At 39.7% G+C, this 27,256-nt stretch overlaps 1 protein-coding gene across 1 annotated transcript; it reads right to left on the bottom strand.

Moving 5' to 3' along the window:
• Positions 1–852: 852 nt before the first annotated feature.
• On the bottom strand, positions 853–26,046 carry si:ch211-80h18.1 (uncharacterized protein LOC555593 homolog). The gene is made up of 36 exons (XM_038971847.1): positions 26,036–26,046; positions 25,303–25,367; positions 25,158–25,220; positions 24,427–24,462; positions 23,906–23,947; positions 23,464–23,511; positions 23,131–23,184; positions 21,826–21,915; positions 21,649–21,699; positions 21,480–21,506; positions 21,305–21,349; positions 21,046–21,102; positions 20,271–20,339; positions 19,282–19,332; positions 12,576–12,635; positions 12,372–12,422; positions 12,222–12,278; positions 12,060–12,104; positions 11,912–11,956; positions 11,782–11,829; positions 11,626–11,661; positions 11,109–11,174; positions 10,591–10,629; positions 10,339–10,440; positions 10,191–10,250; positions 9,803–9,880; positions 9,394–9,444; positions 8,387–8,425; positions 8,142–8,213; positions 7,458–7,502; positions 4,807–4,839; positions 4,660–4,704; positions 3,094–3,132; positions 2,512–2,547; positions 1,477–1,521; positions 853–887 (listed from the first exon to the last, which is right to left on the bottom strand). The coding sequence occupies exons 1-36, from the start codon at positions 26,044–26,046 to the stop codon at positions 853–855; spliced, it is 1,836 nt and encodes a 611-aa protein (XP_038827775.1).
• Positions 26,047–27,256: the final 1,210 nt, after the last annotated feature.

Here is a 27,256-nt window from a genome sequence, read left to right on the forward strand (position 1 = left end):
GAGGTTGTTTTGAGTTTGTTCAAACTGTTTTGTAATTAACTTCTTTTAAGAAAGGGGATGTATTGGGGTATATTGATGTGCTGAATTGTACATTGTTAAGCACTTTTACCAGTTCCACCATAACACAATGGCACAGCCTGAGAAACCCAAATTACGCATGAGAACAATATTTTGTGTATGGTATGTTTTAAATAAACATGGTTGTTTTGAAATAAATTATTTGTATATCCATAATACGTTACTGCATTTAAGGTTATATTTTAGTTGTAAATAATGGCTGATTAATCAGTTGAACAGGCACATGGATTGCATTAACATTGCTCCCCACTTCCGTATGTGAAAAATATGGAGAAAAATGAGTTTGATGTTCAAAATAGATGTTCCTTTTAATGTAGAGATTACTTTGATATACATTTCGCAATGTACAATTTCTGACACAAAATGAATATTTCTCACATTTTCTAAACTGGGAAATACAGTACTTGCGGAAATGACAAAATAACAAAGCTTCATAAAGATTCAGTATATTGTTTGAGCTTTTGTACAACAATATTCATAGGGATGACGCTTTTGTATGAGCCATAGTCATCTGAGTCAGAGGGTTTTCCTTAGTACCCTCTTGTCTTTTTGTCATATTTGCAACGAATGAAACAAAACGTCTATTAACAAGTGCGCAAAAAGTTTACTTACAGTGTCATCTTTAAGTTTAAATAGACAAAGTTCAAACAAACAAACATAGACACAAACAACTAGATTTGCTAGTGGGCTGGATCACTGTTTCTCTGCCATGCAGACTGGTCCGTACACTGAAATCTGTAGCGTAGAAACTTGACACGAGGCTTCATATGGAAGTCAGCAGGTATCCTCCAGTTCCACATTTTCTGCACCTTCAGAAGTGAAGATGTATTTTAGTCTCTGACACACATATCTGTAATTCATCTATCTAAGAGCTAACTGAAGCGATAGTTCATCCAAATTACTCAAATACATTTTGGTTTCCTTACCCTGAGAGCAGTCTATGGACGAGACAGAAATCCATAACTTGTGTGAACTATCCCTTTAATGTTAAAAATTGTAATGCAATATATTGTAGAATTACAACATATTGAGTATATTAGCAGTATACTGTAGCATTTAGTCCTACCTCAGAGGCAGTAATACTACTTTAGTGTCCTTCATTTTTACTTGCTCACAATTTTTATACTTGTAGTACCAATCAAGAGCTTACCTTTGTCTCTCTTTCAAAGGTACAGTTTAACAGCACTGTATTATCACCTGAAACCTTGCAGTCAGAAACTTTGCCATCTTACTACTGTAGTTAATACAGTGTAATAAAAATGATTAGTTATAAGATATTGTATGTGTTTTAACAGGGGAGTACATCATGTAAATAAAACAAGGCTTTTGTCATTTAATAATGTTTTTAAAAGAAGAGAGAGACACGAGAGAGAAGTTATAGGGAGCTGAGAAACCTACCTTCAGGACCCTGACCAGATGGGTTGTACTGTTCAGCTGCGGAAACTGGAAAGAGCAAGCAAAACCGAGGAAAGAAAAGAGCCCTTGAGCATCTGTTCACTGAGTGGTTCAATATATGCTGTCATGACACAGCATTGTAACATCTGAAAGCTGTGCAATCCTGTGCTAAATAACAAGTTAGGCTGTTTTTACACAGGCAGCCCAATTCAGATATTTTGCCAATTATTTGCATATCTGATACCTATCTGATCTTTTATCTAATGTGTAAACAGCAAAACAACACATGGAATCTGATCTTTTGAATTCCGATTTATACTACCTCCATATATGGATCTGAATCCTGATACAAAAACCTATCCTCCATACGTGACCTCATGCGTTACTATGACAACCACCCCCAAATTTTAAAGAACAGTGACAGGAAATTAACTAGATTTGTGTGCTACTTCAGAGGCTACATCAGTGTGAATGTGCAAATCTGATATGGGTCACATATAAAACTGAGTGTGGACAGTCAGAAAAAAAGATTGGATATAGAAAGAAAATCTGCTTTGGGTTCTTAGGGTGACTATGTAAACAGAGCCTTATAGGCCGTACTACCCATTTAGCCTACACAACGAATGATCACCTTTACTAAAACTGCTAAATTTGTCACATGGATCCATTTCGCTATTTCAATTACTTTTGCTGCATTTACACAATCAGCCCAATTCTGATCTTTATTTTCACTAATTGGTCTTTTGACTAATCAGAGCAGCTCTTTTGCCAATAATAGGGCAAAAGATTGGAATTGGGATGCCTGTGTAAATGCAGCATTTGTAGTCAAATTGATAGATAGCTAGATATCAACATTACTGAGACATCTGTATAAGGCTGTGTTTACAAAGGCAGGCCCTTTTCTAATCTTTAGCCTAATTATGGGCAAAAGAGCTGATTTGATTGGTTAAAAAGAATATCAGAAAAATATCAGAATTGGCTGCCTGTATAAACGCAGCCATGTAACAGAGTTTAAACCTGAACTCTTATGAAGCTTACCAGCAGGCTGTGTCTGTTCTGTTACACCAGGATGACCTGTTTGGACAAAGACATTGCATGAACACAGACCCTACGAACAGAGCAGGGGGAGACCACCGTGAACGGGACAACCAGGGCTGTCTGTCGTCAATGCCAATGCATTTCACACCATTTCAAGTCTATCACTACTTAGACTATGGTTAACTGTAAAGATCTGTAAAGCACTTTATGGCAACTGTTGGGCTGTAAATACATTTTATTGATTGGTTGATTAATCTATGGCAGGGGTGTCAAACAAAATTTTTGATGGGCTGAGTTTCTGCAAGTTTCCAATCCTCTCTTGTACATCATTGATTGATGAAGGTAATTTATTGGTTAGGAACTCCCCTCTCTAGGTCTAATTGGATACGAATTGAAAGAAAATGACCAAAAATAGGAGACACACAGCCCTCCAGGAAGTGAGTTTGACACCCCTGCTCTGGGCTATCTCTCCAAGATCAAAGGACTATTACCACTACTTTTCATTTCATCAAGCCTTTAGGAGCAACAGATACTTGTGCAAGGTCAAGGGGTTGTGTAAATGAATATACTGTACCGACTTACTGGAAGCCTGTAGAGTGGATCCTTGTGCATCAGCTGTGACTACGATACAAAAGATAGATTCAACATGGTGACTCTCTAGGCTAGGGGGCGGTATTTTCACGTCCGGATGAAAAGTGTGCTCAAAGTAAACTGCCTGCTACTCAGGCCCAGAAGCTAGGATATGCATATTGTTAGTATATTTAGATAGAAAACACTCTGACGTTTCTAAAACTGTTTGAATGATGTCTGTGAGTATAACAGAACTTATTTGTCAGGCGAAACCCAGAGGACAAATTTTTTGAGGTCACTCTTTTCAATGAGGTTTCTATGTGGATCTAGATTTCTAAGGCATTTGCTTGCAGTTCCTATCGCTTCCACTGGATGTCAACAGTCTTTAGAAATTGGTTGATGTTTTTCCTAGTAGGGCTGTTCAGAACGAGGGTCGAGTCTAGTGTACTGTTGTGGTTGGGGCGCACGACCTGAAAGCTCGCTCCACTTTGTTTTTATCCGCTATTGAACGCAGTTTATCCCGTCTTAAATTTTATCGATTATTTACGTTAAAAAATACCTAAAGTTGTATTTGGAAAGTTGTTTGAAATGTCTGGACAAAGATTACAGGTAACTTATTAGATATTTTGTAGTCATGTTGCGCGAGTTGGAACCGGTGTTTTTCTGGATCAAACGTGCCAAATAAATTGACATTTTGTAGATATAACGACGGAATTAATCGAACAAAAGGACCATTTGTGATGTTTATGGGACATATTGGAGTGCCAACAAACGAGGCTCTTCAAAGGTAAGGCATGAATTATATCGTTATTTCTGAGTTTTGTGTCGCGCCTGGCGGGATGAAATATGATTGTCTGTGTTTGTTTGATGGGGTGCTGTCCTCAGATAATCGCATGGTTTGCTTTCGCTGTAAAGCCTTTTTGAAATCTGACACCGTGGCTGGGTTAACAAGACGTTATGCTTTATTTTTACATATTGCATGTGTATTTTCAAGAATGTTAAATATTTACAATTCTGTAGTTTGAATTTGGCGCCCTGCACTTTCACTGGATGTTGGTCAGGTGGGACGGTAGCATCCCATCTAGCCTAGAGAGGTTAAGGCGTTTCGTTTTGTTATTTAGTGACTGACAGTGTATAGTAAGGCTGTGTCCCAAATGGTACCCTATTCCCTATATTGTGCAATGCTTTTTAACAGGAACTATGGGACACTATTCTCTTTATAGTACTCTATCTCTGATGAGTAATGAGTGGTAAGGGAACCTCACTCACCCCTGCCAACTTTGGCGTCTGTATTACAGACATTGGTATTACATGGTATTACATACATATGGTATTGCATACATTCACACTATATTTTTGGAGGCTAGTGTGTGTTGTGTGTGTGATGTGAGGAAATGTATCTATTTTTTCTGAAATGTTAAGGTCATAAGATTGGTGTGTGTGTGTGTGTGTGTGTGTGTGTGTGTGTGTGTGTGTGTGTGTGTGTGTGTGTGTGTGTGTGTGTGTGTGTGTGTGTGTGTGTGTGTGTGTGTGTGTGTGTGTGTGTGTGTGTGTGTGTGTGTGTGTGTGCAGACTTACCTGGGGAATCGGTCTGAATGAAGACACTGTGTGCTTCTGCAACAACTGAGAGACAGAGTATATGATGTTACAAGTGTGTTGTGTGAGGGGCCTTGTCTGGTTTAGAAATCTTGCACTTCTGATATGTTGTTGAAAATGGAATTTTACCTGTAGTGTCATGTCCAAATCCAAGCACAGAATCTGAAATTGAAAAATGTATACTTATCACCTTCCTCGTCTGGACGTATGCGTGTGAGTGAATCATGTATTATGTCATTGGTTAAAATGAAACTGTAGAGTTTATGAGTCCACTGGTCACAGCCACCTCATCTAACCATGTTTCAAATAAGAGGGGATATTACACTGTTATACTATATATATTTATTTTGTAATGTTAAAGCCTTATTCTAAAATTGATTAAATAAAATAAAAATCCTCATCAGTCTACACACAATACCCCATAATGACGAAGTGGAAACAGGTTTAGATATTTTTGCAAATGTATAAAAATAGAAAACAGAAATGTCTTATTACATAAGTACAGAACCTTTGCTATGAGACTCAAAAATTGAGCTCAGGTGCATCCTGTTTCCATTGATCATCGTTGAGATGTTTCTACAACTTGATTGGAGTCCACCTGTCATAAATTAAATTGGTTGGACAAGATTTGGAAAGGCACACACTTGTCTATATAAAGTCCCACAGTTGTCAGTCCATGTCAGAGCAAAACCAAAGCCATGACGTCGAAGGAATTGTCCGTAGAGCTCAGAGACAGGATTGTGACGAGACACAGATCTGGGGAAGGGTAGCCAAATTTTTTCGCAGCATTGAAGGTCCCCAAGAACACAGTGGCCTCCATCATTGTTAAATGGAAGAAGTTTAGAACCACCAAGACTCCTGGAGCGGGCCGCCTGGCCAAACTGAGCAATCGGGGGAGAAGGGCATTGGTAAGGGAAGTGACCAAGAACTCGATGGTCACTCTGACAGAGCTCCAGAGTTCCTCTGTGGAGATGGGAGAACCTTCCAGTAGGACAACCATCTCTGCAGCACTCCACCAATCAGGCTTTTTTGGTAGAGTGGCCAGACGGAAGCAACTTCTCAGTAAAAGGCACATGACAGCCCACTTGGAGTTTGCCAAAAGGCACCTAAAGAACTCAGACCATGAAAAACAAGATTCTATGGTCTGATGAAACCAAGACTGAACTCTTTGGCCTGAATGCCAAGTGTCACGTCTGGAGGAAACCTGGCACCATTTCAGCGGCAGGGACTGGGAGACTAGTCAGGATCGAGGGAAAGATAAACGGAGCAAAGTACAAAGAGATCCTTGATGAAAACCTGCTCCAGAGCGCTCAGGACCTCAGACTGGGGCGGCGGTTCACCTTCCAACAGGACAACGACCCTAAGTACACAGCCAAAACAAGGTAGGAGTGGCTTATTTGAATGTCCTTGAGTGGCCCAGCCAGAGCCCGGTAATGAACCCGATCAAACATCTCTGGAGAGACCTGAAAATAGCTGTGCAGCAACGCTCCCCATCCAACCTGACAGAGCTTGAGAGGATCTGCAGAGAAGAATGGGAGAAACTCCTCAAATACAGGTGTGCCAAGCTTGTAGCGTCATACCCAAGAAGACTCAAGGCTGTAAATGCTGCCAAAAGTGCTTCAACAAAATACTGAGTAAAGGGTCTGAATACTTATGTAAATGTGTTATTTCAGTTTTGTATTTTTTATACATTTGCAAAAAAAAAATGCTTTTTTTGCTTTATCATTATGAGGTATTGTGTGTAGATTGATGAGGAAAAAATAACAATTTAATTTAGTTAGAATTAGGCTGTAGAATAGTGAAAACATCACAACTATGAAATAACACATATGGAATCATGTAATGACCAAAAAAGTGTTAAATCAAAATATATTTTATATTTGAGATTCTTCAAAGTAGCCACACTTTGCCTTGATGACAGCTTTGCACACTCTTTGCATTCTCTCAACCAGCTTAATCTGGAATGCATTTCCAACAGTCTTGAAGGAGTTCCCACATATGCTGAGCACTTGTTGGCTGATTTTCCTTCACTCTGCAGTCCAATTCATCCCAAACCATCACAATTGGTTTGAGGTCAGGTGATTGTGGAGGCCAGGTCATCTGATGCAGCACTCCATCACTCTGATTCTTGGTCAAATAGCCCTTACATAGCCTGGAGGTGTGTTGGGTCATTGTCCTGTTAAAAAACAAATGATTGTCCCACTAAGCGCAAACCAGATGGGATGGCATATCGCTGCAGAATGCTGTGGTAGCCATGCTGGTTAAGTGTGCCTTGAATTCAAAGCTTCCATCAAGGCAAAGTATGGCTACTTTGAAGAATCTCAAATATAAAATATATTTTGATTTGTATAACACTTTTTTGGTTACTACATGATTCCATGTGTTTTTTCATAGTTTTCATGTAGAAAATTGTAAAAATAAAGAAAAACCCTTGAATGAGTAGGTGTGTCCAAACTTTTGATTGGTACTGTATATATATATTACTTGGATTGTGTACCTATTCTAGACTTTTCTAAGCTACTCCAGAACACTGTTCCAGAGAAAATCTAAGAAAATGTGTGGTTGAATGCTGTTTCCCACAATATGCTCTGTGTTAGTGACAGCTTTATTTCTCCTTACTGCCTTCCCCTCCTCAGGCTGGCCCCAGCTCAGCCGGCTCTGCACTGAGTGTTACATTTATGTTGGCGTAACTCGCGAAGCAGCGGCAAGCAGTGTGTCAGCTCTAAAAATATGCAGGTGAGACAATGATTGCTTGATCATCAGACAAGTGCGTAGCCTACCGGGCGTCCCTGGTGCACTGGCGCTGTACACGTTCACCCCAAGGGCTAGGGAGAGGGAGAAACACGTGAGTTACCATATGGCTGTTAGATTAACTTCATTAAGTATCTATTTGTTTGAATAGCCTACTAAATATGTTTTATCAGATGTCACCCAGTGTAGTAACGGGATGTTCTTGTTTGATCTTGTAAATGTTTACAATATTTAGTAAACAGAAACGTACACTTCAAATCCTTACCAGTGATATCTATCTGTGTATGTGAGCTGGTTACAAGTTCTTCTGCCGCACCTGTTCACACATTGACACCTGTATCATTGTACCTGTGCACAGAATATTTCAGACTCTACTTGTGAAGGTAAACTATTAATTTATTTTCTCCATTATCAGTAACTTAAAGCTGCAATATGTAACTTTTTGGGCGACACGAAATGGCGGAGAGATTTATGCATTTTTTAAAATGTTTATTAACCTTTATTTATCCAGGGACCTGCATAGTGCATATTTTAACATGTATAGCATACAAAAGATAAGCAAACAAAGTCAAAGTCAACAGGGTGTTCTACCTGTAGAGGGAAGTTGTGTGGCCATGTCAGACAGCCCTGCTCATAGAAACACATTAGTAGGCCTAGCCAAATTCTACCAATTTCCTGAAAGCTCACTGTAGGATTTCAAGGTGGTGGCTTACCTGTGGTGTCTGTTTGAGGGCTGACGGTGTGAACGTCATCATGATGCTGAACAGCGACCCCGTCTGTAACAGCTGAAGAACCACAAAATTAGAACTCAACCCGCGAAATTACAGCGTGAGCTCTCATGATGAAACACTATTACAACACTATTACAACAACATGGTAAAAAGTGATGCCTTCAGAAATGTTTCACTCGGCAAATTAAATGTAGGACAATCATTGATTCTATTTTTGTAGGACTCACTTCCCATGTCGTCGTGGTGAGAGACGACGCCGTGCTCACCTGCAGGATTTAAGGGACGAAGAAAAGCTGACTGGTGAGTGGTGATACCTAACATTTTGGAAATACTTTTTTTTAAAGTATATTTTCCTGTGTGAAAATAAGCATAGAATACTTTATTCTGACAGATAGACATCCTGGGATTTTTCAGGAGGTATTTATTTAGCCAGCACTGGCCTTGGTGAAGCCTATTTTCCATCATGACACTTATTTTCCACAAAGGTTATAGTTCTGTGAGACAATTGTTGCTCAAGACATAAAATAAGACCAGAACAGGTCCAACAGTGGTGGAAAAAGTACCCAATTGTCATACTTGAGTAAAAGTAAAGATATATAGAAATTGACTCAAGTAAAAGTGAAAGTCATCCAGCAAAATACTACTTGAGTAGAAGTCTAAAATTATTTGCTTTTGAAAATACTTAAGTATCAAAAGTGAATGTAATTGCTAAAATATACTGAAGTATCACAAGTAAAAGTATAAATCATTTCACATATTAAGCAAACCAGATGGCACAAATTTACAGATAGGCAGGGATACACTCCAACTTAATTTACAAAAACATTTGTGTTTAGTGAGTCTGCCAGATCAGAGGCAGCAGGGATGGCCGGGGATGTTCTCTTGATAAGTGCATGAATTTTCCTGTCATGCTAAGCATTCGAAATGTAGCAAGTACTTTTGGGTGTCAGGGAAAATGTATGGAGTAAAATGTACATTATTTTCATTAGGAATGTAATGGAGTAAAAGTAAAAGTTGTCAAAAATATAAATAGTAAAGTAAAGTACAGATACCCCAAAAAAACTACTTAAGTAGTACTTTAAACTATTTTTACTTAAGTACTTTACACAACTGAGGTCCAATCCATTATTTTGCACATACAGCAGGCAATTAAGCAGACAGAAAAATGTGTTTATGAATAACAAATGCACTGAAATAGGTTTGTAAATAATGGAGAATTCAAACACTGAGTTACCAGCATCTAGTAGGCCTACGTCTGTAGACACAATATGCTGCCCAGATGGATCTGAAAAGCAAAAACACTGTCATATACACCATTGTATTGGCAGGCTTTTGCATTAGGCGTATTGGGATAAATGACCACATGAATTCAGTATATCAAGCATATATCCTCAATGCTTCTCAAATAATGCATGTGGCATTTGTTTTGCTCCATCAAGTGCAAATACTCTACCCCTGGTTATAGCCTAGTCCTAGCCTGGTCCCAGAACTGCTGCTTTTGCCTACTCCGTTGTCATTGGAAGCGAAACGTTTAATTGTTTGGCATGACAATTCCATTAGGAGTTGGCAGGAGAGTAGAAACAGACTGGCACCCAGGCTGGCCTTGGCCTACTGGCTTCCATGTACCTTTAGGGTAGACATACCTGTTACATCATGATGCACATCATTGACCGCATGATCACCTCCATGTGTGTCTGTAACCTGGCTTTGACGACCATTCCCTGCAACATACATGTTCATTTATGCTGACATTATCTTAATCATCCTTTATTTTCCTCTGTCTGAGCTGGACACATCCAAACCACTCTCTGAAATACATTCATAGTATAATGTATTTCATTCAAAATATATATATGCCATTTAACAGACACTTTTATTAAAAGCAAATTACAGTCATGCATTTTACGTATGGGCATTCCCGGGAATCAAACCCACTATCCTGGAATTGCAAGCACCATGCTCTATAAACTGAGCTATAGAAGATCACCTATAACAGGGGTATGTTATGTTTAGTCCTGAGTGTGATCCTACCTGGGTGGTCAATGTGCGATGATGAATAATCAGTATGTGACATCACTGCTACTGGGTGGTCTGGAGAGAAAAACTGAGATGAAGCTTTTCCATGCCATCTTGGTCACTATCCTCTTACAGAGATGATGATTTATTTCAGTGTATTTACCTGTAGTATCGGATAGACCAGCATGATCACCTGCTGAGTGGTGAGATCCATCGAAACCTGAGCTCAGATATGGATGGTCAGGCCCTGAGTAGTCAGTAAGTCCTGCAAATAAAAAGAGACCACAAGTAGGACAGAGATACAAACTAGTTGACAGACCCTATTTGCTTTCACCCACAACTACTGTTTACATGTTCAACTGTGAATCATAATCTATTTATTAGATAATGAATAGTTGTGGCTCACAATGCCTACCTGTAAAATCACTTATTAGACCTATGTGATCTCCAAGACCTGGAGGAAGAACATCAGACACACAGAGAAAGAAGATCAATTATTGTATTATGTGAATCATGAGAACCCTCATCTCTTGTTGCACTGCATCCCTCCTAATAGAGTCTCTTAGAGGCCATGCCTGACCCCATTCATCAGTGATGGCGGTGCTACTCCACCAAGACATAAAGTCTACAGTGAAGCCGTGAAAATAAACAATGTCAAGATCTACAAAGTTCACAAGCACAGCTACACAAATAACTCGCTGTCTGCACAGACAGGAACATATGGACCCAATGATAATCTTGGAGTAAAAAAAAATATTGGGGTGTAAATTCTCCGGGACACTCTGAAATCTCTGTCATGATTACAAGCCTGAGAGGAGCTCTCTCCGAGGTGAGGTAGAGAACTGAGCCTGCGAGGATGAGGGACGACACAAGAGGGAGGCGTGAAGTGATTTACAGGACCTGGCAGAGGGTGGAAGGCGTGCCAGTAGGTACCTGGTGGAACGTCTGGACCCGGGCTGCTACTGGACGACAATGCCGGTCCTGGACCTGAACCCACAGCTGGATGAGAGGAGAGAGAGAACAAAGAGAGCAGAAAGAGAGAGAGAGAGAGAGAGAGCAGAGAGCAGAGAGCGCCAGACAGCCAATGATATATATATCAAACCTGATTTAAAGCAGTTTTCCTTGAGTAAATTATTACAAAAGCAAGAATAACTGTAACAGTGATTTACTCTGCAGCAGCACAGATAACTAGCACAATATGGAATATAAACTCCTCAGAGTGGATTTTGTGGCTTGCTGTTTTAACCCTTCGGACAGAGAGGTACTTAAATAAAATGACGCTTTAGAGGTGTAGTATAACATTATCTGTGCCAGTTTAAATATAGCTTAAATCTGATATAAATTAGAGGGACTCTCCCACAGAGTAACTCTCCCAAAGGTGTTGCATTGTAGCATTTCTTTCAAGGAAACAAGTGAAGGGACTAAGGGAGGCTTGGATGAAGAAACATACCTATTAAGTCTAATTGAGAAGTCATTCCAGTGTGATCTATCAACAGAGCAGTGTTGGTTAGATATTTTTGATTCAACAAAGAAAAACAGAGATTCTTTATAGTCAGAAAAGACCCAACAGAAAGCAGATACAGAAGGGCTATGATGACAAACCCACCTGAGATGTCGATATGGATGTCAGAAGCATACGGATCCCCCACACCACCTGGAACGACATACAGTTAATCAAGAACAAACTTGATTTACCTAAAAATAAACATCAAAGATAAGTTCTTACAAACACTCACCCATTAAACCAATGAGGAAGTCATGGCTGGATTGGTCGATAATACCTGAATGTCAATACGGAATTAAGTGAAGAAATGATGGAGAAGCAAGTAAATATACCAGACAGGAGCCAAGCATGAAACATAGCACCCTCACCTGGACACTCACCTGTATTGTCCAGGTGAGAACTTGCACCAAGTGGATCCATAGCACCTGAAATGTTGAACCTGTTAAAAAGTATCAAGGCATTCTATCGTCTACTCATTTGCCCTATCATTAAACAAACAAGCACATGACTTAAACTTTATCGGATTTTCAGTAAGATGTTACCTGTGGGATCCATGTGAGTTGTGTCCTCGATGAAGAGGTCAGTGACTACAGGTGTAGCTGAGACACAGAAAGACATTGACAATCAAAATGGCCTCACAAATGCCAAACTCCATCATGTTTTTTGATCAAGCGCGATGAAGTCCTCCTTACCTGCATGTCCATTTTCTACTGCTCCTCCAATCAGCAGCTTGTGACCATTACCTTGGAAACAACATTGAGATCCAATAAATACCATGACACTTCTGTTCTTTGTAGGATTATACCAAGGAGTGTAAGATACTTGTGTTCTTCACAGTTCACAGGTACATGATCTGGCTAAAATAAATAGAACAATTGCTTATCTGACATATTTACCATTAAACTCAGGTGACTCAGGTGTGTCATACTCAGGCGACTCTATTTCAGTCTCACTTGCTGAAACACATACAATTACAATACATGTCTTTATCAAGAATATTTACATTTACATTTTAGTCATTTAGCAGACCCTCTTATCCAGAGCGATTTACAGTTAGTGCATTCATCTTAAGATAGCTAGGTAAGGCGACCACATATGATAACACAGTGATAGTAAGCACAACTTTTCCTCAGTACAGCAGCTATCAGCGAAGTCAGTGCTAGGAAGTCAGTGCTAGGAAGTCAGTGCTAGTAAAGTCAGTGTTAGGAAGTCAGTGCTAGTAAAGTCAGTGTTAGGAAGTCAGTGCTAGTAAAGTCAGTGTTAGGAAGTCAGTGTTAGGAAGTCAGTGCTAGTAAAGTCAGTGCTAGGAAGTCAGTGCTAGGAAGTCAGTGCTAGTAAAGTCAGTGCTAGGAAAGTCAGTGCTAGGAAGTCAGTGCTAGGAAGTCAGTGCTAGGAAGTCAGTGCTAGGAAGTCAGTGCTAGGAAGTCAGTGCTAGTAAAGTCAGTGCTAGTAAAGTCAGTGCTAGGAAGTCAGTGCTAGGAAGTCAGTGCTAGGAAGTCAGTGCTAGGAAGTCAGTGTTAGGAAGTCAGTGCTAGGAAGTCAGTGCTAGGAAGTCAGTGCTAGTAAAGTCAGTGCTAGTAAAGTCAGTGCTAGTAAAGTCAGTGCTAGGAAGTCAGTGCTAGTAAAGTCAGTGCTAGGAAGTCAGTGCTAGGAAGTCAGTGCTAGGAAGTCAGTGCTAGGAAGTCAGTGCTAGTAAAGTCAGTGCTAGTAAAGTCAGTGCTAGTAAAGTCTGTGCTAGGAAGTCTGTGCTAGGAAGTCAGTGCTAGGAAGTCTGTGCTAGGAAGTCAGTGCTAGGAAGTCAGTGCTAGGAAAGTCAGTGCTAGGAAGTCAGTGCTAGGAAGTCAGTGCTAGTAAAGTCAGTGCTAGTAAAGTCAGTGCTAGTAAAGTCAGTGCTAGGAAGTCAGTGCTAGTAAAGTCAGTGCTAGGAAGTCAGTGCTAGGAAGTCAGTGCTAGGAAGTCTGTGCTAGTAAAGTCAGTGCTAGAAAGTGTGTGGTAGTAAAGTCAGTGCTAGGAAGTCTGTGCTAGGAAGTCTGTGCTAGGAAGTCTGTGCTGGGAAAGTCTGTGCTAGGAAGTCTGTGCTAGTAAAGTCAGTGCTAGGAAGTCTGTGCTAGGAAGTCTGTGCTAGTAAAGTCAGTGCTAGGAAGTCTGTGCTAGTAAAGTCAGTGCTAGGAAGTCAGTGCTGGGAAAGTCAGTGCTAGGAAAGTCAGTGCTAGGAAGTCAGTGCTAGAAAGTCAGTGCTAGGAAGTCAGTGCTAGGAAGTCAGTGCTGGGAAAGTCAGTGCTAGGAAGTCAGTGCTAGTAAAGTCAGTGCTAGAAAGTCAGTGCTAGGAAGTCAATTCTAGGAAAGTCAGTTCTAGGAAAGTCAGTGCTAGAAAGTCAGTGCTAGGAAGTCAATTCTAGGAAAGTCAGTTCTAGGAAAGTCAGTGCTAGGAAGTCAGTTCTAGGAAAGTCAGTTCTAGGAAAGTCAGTGCTAGAAAGGCAGTGCTAGAAAGGCAGTGCTAGTAAAGTCAGTGCTAGAAAGTCAGTGCTGGAAAGTCAGTTCTAGGAAAGTCAGTGCTAGAAAGTCAGTGCTGGAAAGTCAGTTCTATGAAAGTCAGTGCTAGAAAGTTAGTGCTAGGAAAGGCAGTGCTAGGAAGTCAGTGCTAGTAAAGTCAGTGCTAGAAAGTCAGTGCTGGAAAGTCAGTTCTAAGAAAGTCAGTGCTAGAAAGGCAGTGCTAGAAAGTCAGTTCTAGGAAAGTCAGTTCTATGAAAGTCAGTGCTAGAAAGGCAGTGCTAGGAAGTCAGTGCTAGGAAAGCCAGTGCTAGGAAAGTCAGTGCTAGAAAGTCAGTGATGGAAAGTCAGTTCTAGGAAAGTCAGTTCTAGGAAAGTCAGTGCTAGAAAGTCAGTGCTAGAAAGGCAGTGCTAGAAAGGCTGTGCTAGTAAAGTCAGTGCTAGAAAGTAAGTGCTGGAAAGTCAGTGCTGGAAAGGCAGTGCTAGAAAGGCAGTGCTAGTAAAGTCAGTGCTAGAAAGTCAGTGCTGGAAAGTTAGTGCTAGGAAGTCTGTGCTAGTAAAGTCAGTGCTAGAAAGTCAGTGCTAGGAAAGTCAGTGCTAGAAAGTCAGTGCTAGGAAGTCAATTCTAGGAAAGTCAGTTCTAGGAAAGTCAGTGCTAGGAAGTCAGTTCTAGGAAAGTCAGTTCTAGGAAAGTCAGTGCTAGAAAGGCAGTGCTAGTAAAGTCAGTGCTAGAAAGTCAGTGCTGGAAAGTCAGTTCTAAGAAAGTCAGTTCTAAGAAAGTCAGTGCTGGAAAGTCAGTGCTAGAAAGTTAGTGCTAGGAAAGGCAGTGCTAGGAAGTCAGTGCTAGTAAAGTCAGTGCTAGAATGTCAGTGCTGGAAAGTCAGTTCTAAGAAAGTCAGTGCTGGAAAGTTAGTGCTAGGAAGTCTGTGCTAGTAAAGTCAGTGCTAGAAAGTCAGTGCTAGGAAAGTCAGTGCTAGAAAGTCAGTTCTAGGAAAGTCAGTTCTATGAAAGTCAATGCTAGTAAAGTCAGTGCTAGAAAGTCAGTGCTAGTAAAGTCAGTGCTAGAAAGTCAGTGCTGGAAAGTAAGTGCTGGAAAGTCAGTGCTGGAAAGGCAGTGCTAGAAAGGCATTGCTAGTAAAGTCAGTGCTAGAAAGTCAGTGCTGGAAAGTTAGTGCTAGGAAGTCTGTGCTAGTAAAGTCAGTGCTAGGAAGTCAGTGCTAGAAAGTCAGTGCTAGAAAGTCAGTTATAGGAAAGTCAGTTCTATGAAAGTCAGTGCTAGGAAAGTCAGTGCTAGAAAGGCATTGCTAGTAAAGTCAGTACTAGAAAGTCAGTGCTAGAAAGTCAGTTCTAGGAATGTCAGTTCTATGAAAGTCAGTGCTAGGAAAGTCAGTGCTAGAAAGTCAGTGCTAGGAATGTCAGTGCTAGAAAAGTCCGTGCTAGGAAAGTCAGTGCTAGGAAGTCAGTGCTAGAAAGTCAGTGCTAGAAAGTCAGTTCTAGGAAAGTCAGTTCTATGAAAGTCAGTGCTAGAAAGGCAGTGCTAGAAAGGCAGTGCTAGTAAAGTCAGTGCTAGAAAGTCAGTTCTAGGAAAGTCAGTTCTATGAAAGTCAGTGCTAGAAAGTCAGTGCTAGAAAGTCAATTCTAGGAAAGTCAGTTCTAGTAAAGTCAGTGCTAGAAAGTCAGTGCTAGGAAGTCAATTCTAGGAAAGTCAGTTCTAGGAAAGTCAGTGCTAGAAAGTCAGTGCTAGGAAGTCAATTCTAGGAAAGTCAGTTCTAGGAAAGTCAGTGCTAGGAAGTCAGTTCTAGGAAAGTCAGTTCTAGGAAAGTCAGTGCTAGAAAGGCAGTGCTAGAAAGGCAGTGCTAGTAAAGTCAGTGCTAGAAAGTCAGTGCTGGAAAGTCAGTTCTAGGAAAGTCAGTGCTAGAAAGTCAGTGCTGGAAAGTCAGTTCTATGAAAGTCAGTGCTAGAAAGTTAGTGCTAGGAAAGGCAGTGCTAGGAAGTCAGTGCTAGTAAAGTCAGTGCTAGAAAGTCAGTGCTGGAAAGTCAGTTCTAAGAAAGTCAGTGCTAGAAAGGCAGTGCTAGAAAGTCAGTTCTAGGAAAGTCAGTTCTATGAAAGTCAGTGCTAGAAAGGCAGTGCTAGGAAGTCAGTGCTAGGAAAGCCAGTGCTAGGAAAGTCAGTGCTAGAAAGTCAGTGATGGAAAGTCAGTTCTAGGAAAGTCAGTTCTAGGAAAGTCAGTGCTAGAAAGTCAGTGCTAGAAAGGCAGTGCTAGAAAGGCTGTGCTAGTAAAGTCAGTGCTAGAAAGTAAGTGCTGGAAAGTCAGTGCTGGAAAGGCAGTGCTAGAAAGGCAGTGCTAGTAAAGTCAGTGCTAGAAAGTCAGTGCTGGAAAGTTAGTGCTAGGAAGTCTGTGCTAGTAAAGTCAGTGCTAGAAAGTCAGTGCTAGGAAAGTCAGTGCTAGAAAGTCAGTGCTAGGAAGTCAATTCTAGGAAAGTCAGTTCTAGGAAAGTCAGTGCTAGGAAGTCAGTTCTAGGAAAGTCAGTTCTAGGAAAGTCAGTGCTAGAAAGGCAGTGCTAGTAAAGTCAGTGCTAGAAAGTCAGTTCTAGGAATGTCAGTTCTATGAAAGTCAGTGCTAGGAAAGTCAGTGCTAGAAAGTCAGTGCTAGGAATGTCAGTGCTAGAAAAGTCCGTGCTAGGAATGTCAGTGCTAGGAAGTCAGTGCTAGAAAGTCAGTGCTAGAAAGTCAGTTCTAGGAAAGTCAGTTCTATGAAAGTCAGTGCTAGAAAGGCAGTGCTAGAAAGGCAGTGCTAGTAAAGTCAGTGCTAGAAAGTCAGTTCTAGGAAAGTCAGTTCTATGAAAGTCAGTGCTAGAAAGTCAGTGCTAGAAAGTCAATTCTAGGAAAGTCAGTTCTAGTAAAGTCAGTGCTAGAAAGTCAGTGCTAGGAAGTCAATTCTAGGAAAGTCAGTTCTAGGAAAGTCAGTGCTAGAAAGTCAGTGCTAGGAAGTCAATTCTAGGAAAGTCAGTTCTAGGAAAGTCAGTGCTGGAAAGTCAGTTCTAAGAAAGTCAGTTCTAAGAAAGTCAGTGCTGGAAAGTCAGTGCTAGAAAGTTAGTGCTAGGAAAGGCAGTGCTAGGAAGTCAGTGCTAGTAAAGTCAGTGCTAGAATGTCAGTGCTGGAAAGTCAGTTCTAAGAAAGTCAGTGCTGGAAAGTTAGTGCTAGGAAGTCTGTGCTAGTAAAGTCAGTGCTAGAAAGTCAGTGCTAGGAAAGTCAGTGCTAGAAAGTCAGTTCTAGGAAAGTCAGTTCTATGAAAGTCAATGCTAGTAAAGTCAGTGCTAGAAAGTCAGTGCTAGTAAAGTCAGTGCTAGAAAGTCAGTGCTGGAAAGTAAGTGCTGGAAAGTCAGTGCTGGAAAGGCAGTGCTAGAAAGGCATTGCTAGTAAAGTCAGTGCTAGAAAGTCAGTGCTGGAAAGTTAGTGCTAGGAAGTCTGTGCTAGTAAAGTCAGTGCTAGGAAGTCAGTGCTAGAAAGTCAGTGCTAGAAAGTCAGTTATAGGAAAGTCAGTTCTATGAAAGTCAGTGCTAGGAAAGTCAGTGCTAGAAAGGCATTGCTAGTAAAGTCAGTACTAGAAAGTCAGTGCTAGAAAGTCAGTTCTAGGAAAGTCAGTTCTATGAAAGTCAGTGCTAGAAAGGCAGTGCTAGAAAGGCAGTGCTAGTAAAGTCAGTGCTAGAAAGTCAGTTCTAGGAAAGTCAGTTCTATGAAAGTCAGTGCTAGAAAGTCAGTGCTAGAAAGTCAGTTCTAGGAAAGTCAGTGCTAGAAAGTCAGTGCTGGAAAGTCAGTTCTATGAAAGTCAGTGCTGGAAAGTCAGTTCTTGGAAAGTCAGTTCTATGAAAGTCAGTGCTAGGAAAGTCAGTGCTAGAAAGTCCGTGCTAGTAAAGTCAGCACTAGAAAGTCCGTGCTGGAAAGTCAGTGCTAGGAAAGTCAGTTCTAGGAAAGTCAGTTCTAGGAAAGTCAGTTCTAGGAAAGTCAGTGCTAGAAATTGATTAAAGAGGCAATAAAAGGCCTTAAAGAGGCATTCTTTAGACTAGTTGAGTATCTGGAGCATCAGCATTTGTGGGTTCGATTGTACTCTACTGTACTTGTCCTCTTGCTCAGTTGTGCACCGGGGCCTCCCACTCCTCTTTATATTCTGGTTAGGGCCAGTTTGCGCTATTCTGTGAAGGGATTAGTACACAGCGTTGTACGAGATCTTCAGTTTCTTGGCAATTTCTTGCACGGAATAGCCTTCATTTCTCAGAACAAGAATAGACTGATGAGTTTCAGAAGAAAGTTATTTGTTTCTTGCCATTTTGAGCCTGTAATCATACCCACAGATGCTGATGCACCAGATACTCAACTAGTCTAAAGAATGCCAGTTTTATTGCCTCTTTAATCAGCACAACAGTTTTCAGCTGTGTTAACATAATTGCAAAAGGGTTGTCTAATGATCAATTAGCCTTTTAAAATGACAAACTTGGATTAGCTAACACAATGTGCCATTGGAACACAGGAGTGATGGTTGCTGATAATGGGCTTCTATATGCCTATGTAGATATTCCATTAAAAATCAGCCGTTTCCAGCTACAATAGTCATTTACAACATTAACAATGTCTACATTGTATTTCTGATCAATTTTATGTTATTTTATTTTAATAGACAAAAAATGTGCTTTTCTTTCAAAAACAAGGACATTTCTAAGTGACCCCAAACTTTTGAACGGTAGTGTATAATGTCACAGCAAAAATAATCTTGCAGCAACACGATTTTTACTTTTAGTTCATAATGTTGCTTTATCGGTGGTTAGGCTATTAGCTGGCCAAAAGTAGGCTACGTGAAAAGTGCGATACTGTTAATATAACCGTGTGTTAGTGTAGGTTTTCAGGGAATTTATATATATCACGAAGCTAATTGGCATTTCCTGCGATGTAGGAAAACTTTCAGCAACCAGAGATTGATCAAATTAAGATCTTACATCTATACAGTTGTGTGCCTGTGTTGTTCATTCTTCATTTATGTAATTTATTGTAAACTGGTGTTTTTCCATTCATGGTGATAGTGTCTGTCTGCTTCTTTAGTGTCAGGATGCACTTACTTGGAGCCTCAGTCTGATAGCCAGCAGCATCAAATGTATGAATGCTGCCACCTGTAATAACAATACATTGCTGCCTTGATTTAAACATTGTAAGCATGCTAGTTGTGGATCATATTTGTGATGTACTTTACATACTGTACATAATATACAGAGTGTCTTGGAAATGTAAATTATTAATAACCTTTTACTGCAAGGGGGTAAATCAGGGTCAAACAGTGTTTCTTGGTAGTCTTAAACAAATCTACTTTGAAACAAGGTATACCACAGGCGGCCGGTGGCAACTTCATTGTGGAGGACGGGCTAATAGTAATGGCTGGGATGGAATCAATGGAATTATATTGAACACATCAAACACATGGTTTCTATGTGTTTCATACCATTCCATTTACTCCATCCTAGACATTATTATGAGCCGTCCTCCCCTCGGCAGCCTCCTAAGAAGTATACACCTCACACACATGGTTATGGCCTTAAAACCTTTTGACACCTGTACCATGTCAGATATAAAGTTGAAATGTATTACATATTGAGTTTGCATCCCAATATTACACTTTATATACATCAAAGAAGACTGAAATATAACAAAACGGTTTGACATAGAAACACTGGATTTTCGGGCGGGTTTTCAAAAATTATGTTTATTATTTATGAAATTATGAAAAATATTAATGACACACCCATGAGACAACTAGAGGGCGATTTGGCCATTTGACTGCAGCCTAATAATAATGTTTACCATAATAATGTTTAGTGTCAGCCCATTTGTTGATGGGCTGACACTAAAATAAAATATTAAAGACAAAGTGTTCCTGACTATGTGTATCAATGGTCCTTATCCAAACCCACACATTCACTTGATTGTTAGTTACCGGTTTGCTACACATGACTGAGTGACATTATTATTGGTCGTTATAACTCATAACTGCATATGATTGTTTGTCACAGGTCTGTCACCAGAACTTTCTGTGGCTTTATGTAGTAAATGATACCTGCAGGCTGTGGATGAGCCTCATGGATAATGATGAGAGTGGAGCTCCCTCCTGCTTGTCCCATTGAGCCTATAAGGTAAACACATTGAACATAAGACAAAGTTAATCACTGCAAGGGACCATTGAAATATGCTTATACAAACAAATTAAGAGTTTCATTACAAAATGCTATTTATCCATTTTCATTTTAAAAAATGTTGGGAAATTAGCTTTTATTGTTTAAAGAAATTATGAAAGAGATGGGTGTGTTTTTTGTATAATCAGGGTGTGGGGTTGTTCAATGACATCAACAACAAATTATGTTTTTATTCAAAATTCTCTCAGAGCAATAAGTAGTACTGCTAGGTTTTGCACAGTCAAATGTAACAAATAACTACATATTTTTATAAAGAAATGTACAGTAATATGAGATATGTATGTAAAACATTAGCATTTTACATTTGAGTCATTTAGCAGATGGTCTTATCCAGAGCAACTTACAGTTAGTGCATTGATCTAAAGATAGCTAGGTGAGACAACCACAGTAAACAGCATACAAACATTCCATTCCAGTTAAACAATGGATATAATCATTTTGCAAAAAAATACATTTTGATACACATCTAAAATCTATAAATGTAAAATATGAGAACAGACATATTTTACACACACTTGTATGTACCCATAAGTATATACCCATAAGCAATCATTTCTGATGAAAAAACACAAATGTGAAAAAATTGTGCATATAGCATTTTGGAAATAAACTCTTCAAATGTAGACCAAGATGACTTACCGTGAGAGATTGTATCTGAGTGGACAACCCCTGTTCCTGGGTGGACAACCCCTGTTCCTGGGTGGACAACCCCTGTTCCTGGGTGGACAACCACTGTTCCTGGGTGGACAACCACTTTTCCTAAAATAATTATGTTGAAATTCAGCTTCAGCAAAGATATTCATGTTGATTTACTGTTAATACAATTCATCCAGGTTTTATGTCATGCATTATTGGACTATTGTTATAGAATTGAACCAAGGCAAGGCAGAGAGATTACCTGGGGCTTGCACGTGTGACACTGAACTGCCATGACCCCCTGCACCTGCCAAGAGATCAATAGTTCAACCTCCCCAATAGAGACAAACCACCGCCATCCAGACAGAGCTTGTAAAACATCCAGGTGTTTTTTTGGTCTACTTCAGTGCTTGTGGAGAGAGCGGGTGTAGCGTTACCTGTTTGACTCGGATCCAAACTGGGACCTGCAATGAAAGCAAAACACTTTTCATCAAATTACAGTAGATAAAGACTTACCACTGTTTATTAGATAGATTCAATAGAGATATCACTTCAAATATTATATGACTTGATTAAAAATTAAAAATGTATAATAAGTAATTTGACCTGCAATACTGGTATCTAAAGAGGAACCTGCATGTCCTGGCAAAGAAGCATCTGAAAGACAGGGGATGTTAAGAAATAAGTAAAAACTGATTGTTTAAACAAAACTTGTATCACTTAACATGACAGTTCAGAATAAAGTGGTAATAACATGGAGTAGATAACAGAACAAGGCTTTACCATGGGAGCTGGGGTCAGAGGGTGAAGTATGTGAATCTCCTCCTCCTCCTCCTCCTCCACCACCCCCTCCTCCTCCACCACCACCATTACCTGAAGGAGATAGGAACACATCAGGCCATTCATTCCACAAATGTATTCCACCATGGCTGCGTTTACACAGGCACCCCAATTCTAATATTTTGCCCAAATATGGTCAAAAGAGTTGATGTGATTGGTCAAAACGTATAGTGACACTTTTTAGGATGTCAATATAAATGAATGTTATATGGTTGTTTTGTCTTCATTATATTATATATCACCATCAAGGACCACTTTGGAAACAAGTGTTTTAATTCATATATATATATTTAACCTTCATTTAACTAGGCAAGTTAGTTAAGAACAAATTCATATTTACAATGACTGCATACTGGGGAACAGTGGGTTAACTCCGTTGTTCAGGGGCAGAACAACAGATTTTTACCTTGTCTGCTCGGGGATTTGATCCAGCAACCTTCTGGTTACTGGACCAACGCTCTAACCCCTAGGCTACCTGCTGCCCCTTTTAAGTGTTATCCTTTAGGTCCACATTGTACATTTTGTTCTCTGTGTCTTTTACCCAAATAAATCAAATTCAATTCATAAGTTACACAAATATCAAAATTGGGCTTCCTGTGTTAAAAGGCAATTCCCCCACTTTTCAACATCATTTCATTTTCTCCAGCACAATACCAGTGTCTACATATGTGAAAACGGTGCATTTCTGCGCTTTGTAAAAAAATATATAATTAAAAAGTTCTACCATTTGACATCATCAAAATCAGTGATTTTCAAACACTATGAGATTCACGGTGACGTGGGGAGCAAGAAAATACCCTCCTCTGGCTAGAAACTCACTGCAGTTTAAAAAAAACTTTTAATCCTACCCTGTGATGTCACAGGGAAGCATTTTTTTGAATCTTTCTTCTTATCTTTTTAACCACAGATCATAGAAACGAGTTGTTTTCACATAGGTAGACACTAGTTTGATGGTGGAGATAATGAATATTGAAAAGTGGCAGAATTACCCTTTAACTCAGTCCATGTTCCAGATCTATATTATGCATAATTAATATGGAAATGCAACGTTATGGCCTAATTCTTCTAACACAAATCCAATTTATAATTCATGTTTAACCATTACTTTCTTCTGATATTGAGGTACTGCTTGATGCTGTAACAAAGCAAACAACATTTTCTCAATATCCCGTAGGAAAATATATATGTAAGATTGTAAGACAGTTTTTGTTGAAATAAATAATAAAAAACGGCCACATATTATGGAGCCTGACTCACGGTCAGGCCCAGCTTGCATGGCACTATCCCCATTGAGTTTATGTCCTGCAGGAAGAAGTGGTGCACAAATTCGTGAGGGATTTTATGTTGAGAGTCATCGTAAGACTTTTCTTTTCTGATTTGTCTTAATTCTGATGTGAAATGTCCTTAATACATTTACAAGATCAGCCTACACACAATACCCATTTATAACCAATTACACAACCAATTTACAGCCCGTACGCTTACCAAACCAGTAAAGGAAATGAATGGGTTCCTATAAAATATTTTCCAAATGTACAAATTGTATTTGTATTGAGTGTTATAAAGGAAGTGCTCCCTTACCATTCGCAGCTTCGCCCTGGAACGAGGTGCCAGGCTGAGCGCTTACACCTAGAAGGAAACCAGCCTTTAAGTCTAGACAAGCTTATTTAACAGTCCATTGAAAACCTTTCAATACAGTCCTTTACAAATATGTATCCTGTATTGTATGAATCAAACATATTGCAGACTTCTGCAGTGAGTTTAACTCACTTTTATGGAAGCCTCAACAGAAATGTCTCAAATGGTCTGATTTCAAGAATGATGAATATCATATCATTAACTTTCCTGATAGGCTATCTAATAGAAAAATCAGCAGCGTTTACCAGATTAAAGTCTATACTCAAGACAACTTCCCCACTTTGCACTAAGAACTTCTCAGAGTTGAACTCACTGAACTAAGAGCTATTCTGTTTTTAACATAAGCCCTATCCCCTGAGCTAAGAGAGGATTAGATGTGTCTTACCCAGGCCTTTAGATACTGTGGTAGCTTGCTGTGCTCCAATTCCTTGAGGGAAGAGAAGGGAAAAGGAACATACTTCTATTTGAGAATCTGTATGATTGTCTTTATCAATAAAAAACCTTTATTCTGGTATTATACCCTATTGGAGAGGATTTTAGGTTTACATGCATGCGCACATGCACATACTTGTGATTAATAATAGTTTTATACCAACAATATGTGAGATTTTACTTTAAATGTACTCTTATGTCCTGTTTTGTAGCTTTATCATATTCACATTTCCACTATTTCACTATTTTATATTTTGTTTGTATTTGGAATTAATGAGGCCCATTTGTCTTTGAAACGTGTTACGGTAATATTATGCAAAACATTCAAACAGGAAAAACAAATTTATGCTCTTAGTTGAACCATTTACATAAGTTTACTCTCAAAATGGGACTTTAGTCACACAAGTAGGCGTTGGTTTATGCACAAAGGTTAGAGATGTTCTATTCATTGGTGGCAAGTTGTTAACTTCTCACCCATATTCTTTTCCTGACTCTTGGAGTCATCATCATCTGAAAAGAAAAGTAAGTTGAGACATTTCATAAATATATGCTCATATTCTATACTTCCCAGAAGTCTGTGCTCCACACATATTTAGAAGACGTCGTTCCCTCTATTGAAACAAATGGAAAGGTGCCCGAAAAATTTTACAAAAATTGGTCCTGAAAGGTTACACTTATAGAAAAAATGATTCCAAAAGGGTTCTACCTGGAACCAAAAAGGGTTATTCAAAGGGTTATTTTATGGGGACAGCCGAAGAACCCTTTTAGGTTCTAGATAGCAGCTTTTTTTCTAAGAGTGTATATCCTTCTGCTTGAGTGGAGGAAATTGGTATTAACTTTATAGGTCTGAGTGCACTTCAAAAATTACTTTATCATTTCTTTAAAGAGGGTTAGTCCTTTTTTATTAGTTCCATAGAATTTATTTTGTTATATTAGACATTTCTACGCTCTCACTCTATGTATTCTGTACCTAATTTTATAATCAGAAAAGACTGCATTGATCTTTGTTTTGGCCTCTGTTGACCTTGGGGGGGGCATTATTTTTTTTATTTGTTAATAGCTTACTATGTCACATTTAGGCTAGGCCCATTCTCTTCGTCGTACCAGCACTAGCTGGTCCTATGGTATCCTGACACATGACTCTAACCCCCCCCCATCCCCACTCCCTCATCCTTCCCCAAACCTCCCTCCCTCCCATCTCATACCCTCCTCCTCTTCTGAGAGTTCCTCTTCACCGTCCTCTACCTCTATCTCCTCCGGCTCTTTCTCTAAAGAAAGAAGGCATTGAGTTGTTTACCTGTTCAAATATCCCAATGAATACAACTTTGATTCAATTAGCTACTTCCATACCTTCCACAGGAGCAGTTGAAATTGTTGTTGCCAAAAAGACAACTACAGAAGCAATTAAAAGATTTCTGCAGATAAAGAAGATGTATATCAAAAGATGGACGGAAACATAGGTTAATATCAAATGTTTTATAACAAGGTTAAATTATATCCCTAGTCCAATCTCAAGTGTATGATTCAAGTTGAGATACAGTTTTGCAGATGGAAGTGAAATTTCATTGTGGATTGATAAGTCTGTCATAAACATACGTTAAGTCCATATTCTTCTCATCCATATCATATTTTATGTCCTCAGTGCATAAATCTAAGATGTCACCATCATATCAATTGTGTTACATCAAGAGGAAGAATCAAGAAAGAGTGCCAAATAAAGCCAATAGGAAGCATTCAACGTAATGCTAAGACTAGAACTGTCAGCTATTTGATCAGATAGTATGTATTCTTCAACATCAATATCAACAGCAAACATTTATTTAGATGACAAAAAATAATTCTCAAGCTCTTGAAAAACAGTTATCTTTGTCATATGAAATGTGGATACTAACCCTGAGAATCATCATACATTGATCAATTACATCACCAATTACATAACAATAATCATAATCAAGGCCTAATGAAAATCTCTCGCTTTGATCAAAACAATACGCCTGGACCAAGATGCAACATTTCATGACTAAAATTCCCTGCTTCAGCATTCATTACACACAACATTTGCAGCTGTTCATTGTTTACTCACCGTGACCACATGTTTTTTTCTAAAGGTCTATGTGGGGAACTCAGGAGTAGACATATACAGCATGTAGCACCCAGGGCTTTAGACTTCCTTCTGCATGACTGGGCACCGCTATATGTTTTATACCCTCTCATCCCCCCATCTTAGGAAGGGGCAGGACTTGTGTTATAACCCCAGCCCCTACCAATTGAGCTCAGCTACTCCCTAGCTAGGTTTATTTCTCTACAGGTGAAAATACTTCAAAACACATTAACGTTATAAAGATACAACAACAAAAAAGGAATTTCTAAAATGAGCAAATCCAATATGAATATTCAAACATTTCAAACAAGTCCTGAGTCAGGCAGTCTCTTACTGGTGGATCTTGCTGAGAGTGAGACAAATAGATAGATGTGGACAGTGGTGAAGAGTAAGCCTAGTGAGAGAAAACAGGTTGGTTTGCTCTACCTCCTTGCCTTCCCTGAATCCCCCTGACATGAGCTGTCACCTCTACTCTAACCTCTCAGCTCTGAGATCAACAGTTGAGCTGCTCTGCCAGTGGAGGGCACAGCCACCCTTCTTATGAAATGAAACAGAGTGACCTTCTGCATTCTGCTCTCATTTCCTGTTCGCTGACAGACAGGAGACATGAAAAGAGCAGCAGCAGCGTTTCTGAGGATGGGGTTATGGGTTGTGGATTGAGAATAGTGTTTTGGTTCTAGTGGCCCCCCTGTTGAAGATGGGCCTGACAGGGAGATGGTGATACTGATCTGTAGAGACTGGTTCTCCAGAGCCACCGAGAGAGAGGCAGACAGACACAAAGAGACTCCAAAGGGGTTTTCTGTGGCGCACCTCTCCCCTTCGATGTTGAGTAAGGCTTTATGCTCCCTTCCCATTACTTATGTTTTAAGGCCTAAGAATGCCTTAGATATGAACAGAGTAGTCAAACTTGCTATGAGACTTTTCTTTCCAGGAAATAGTGTACTTCCAGCCCACATAAAGACAACTTGAAGCCCTTTGATCCAAGTTTTCCATGATGTTACTGGATACTGTCATGAAAAACAACGTACCTTTTCTTACTCACCATCTTTTTTTTCTATAGGTAACTGCCAAAATAAAGGAAACACCAACATAAAGTGTCTATATAGGGCGTTGGGCCACCACGTGCCAGAACAGCTTCAATGCACCTTGGCATAGATTCTATGTCTGGAACTCTATCGGAGGGATGCAACACCATTCTTCCAC

This window comes from Salvelinus namaycush, chromosome 32, assembly GCF_016432855.1.
Source record: "Salvelinus namaycush isolate Seneca chromosome 32, SaNama_1.0, whole genome shotgun sequence".
Lineage (NCBI taxonomy): Eukaryota > Metazoa > Chordata > Actinopteri > Salmoniformes > Salmonidae > Salvelinus > Salvelinus namaycush.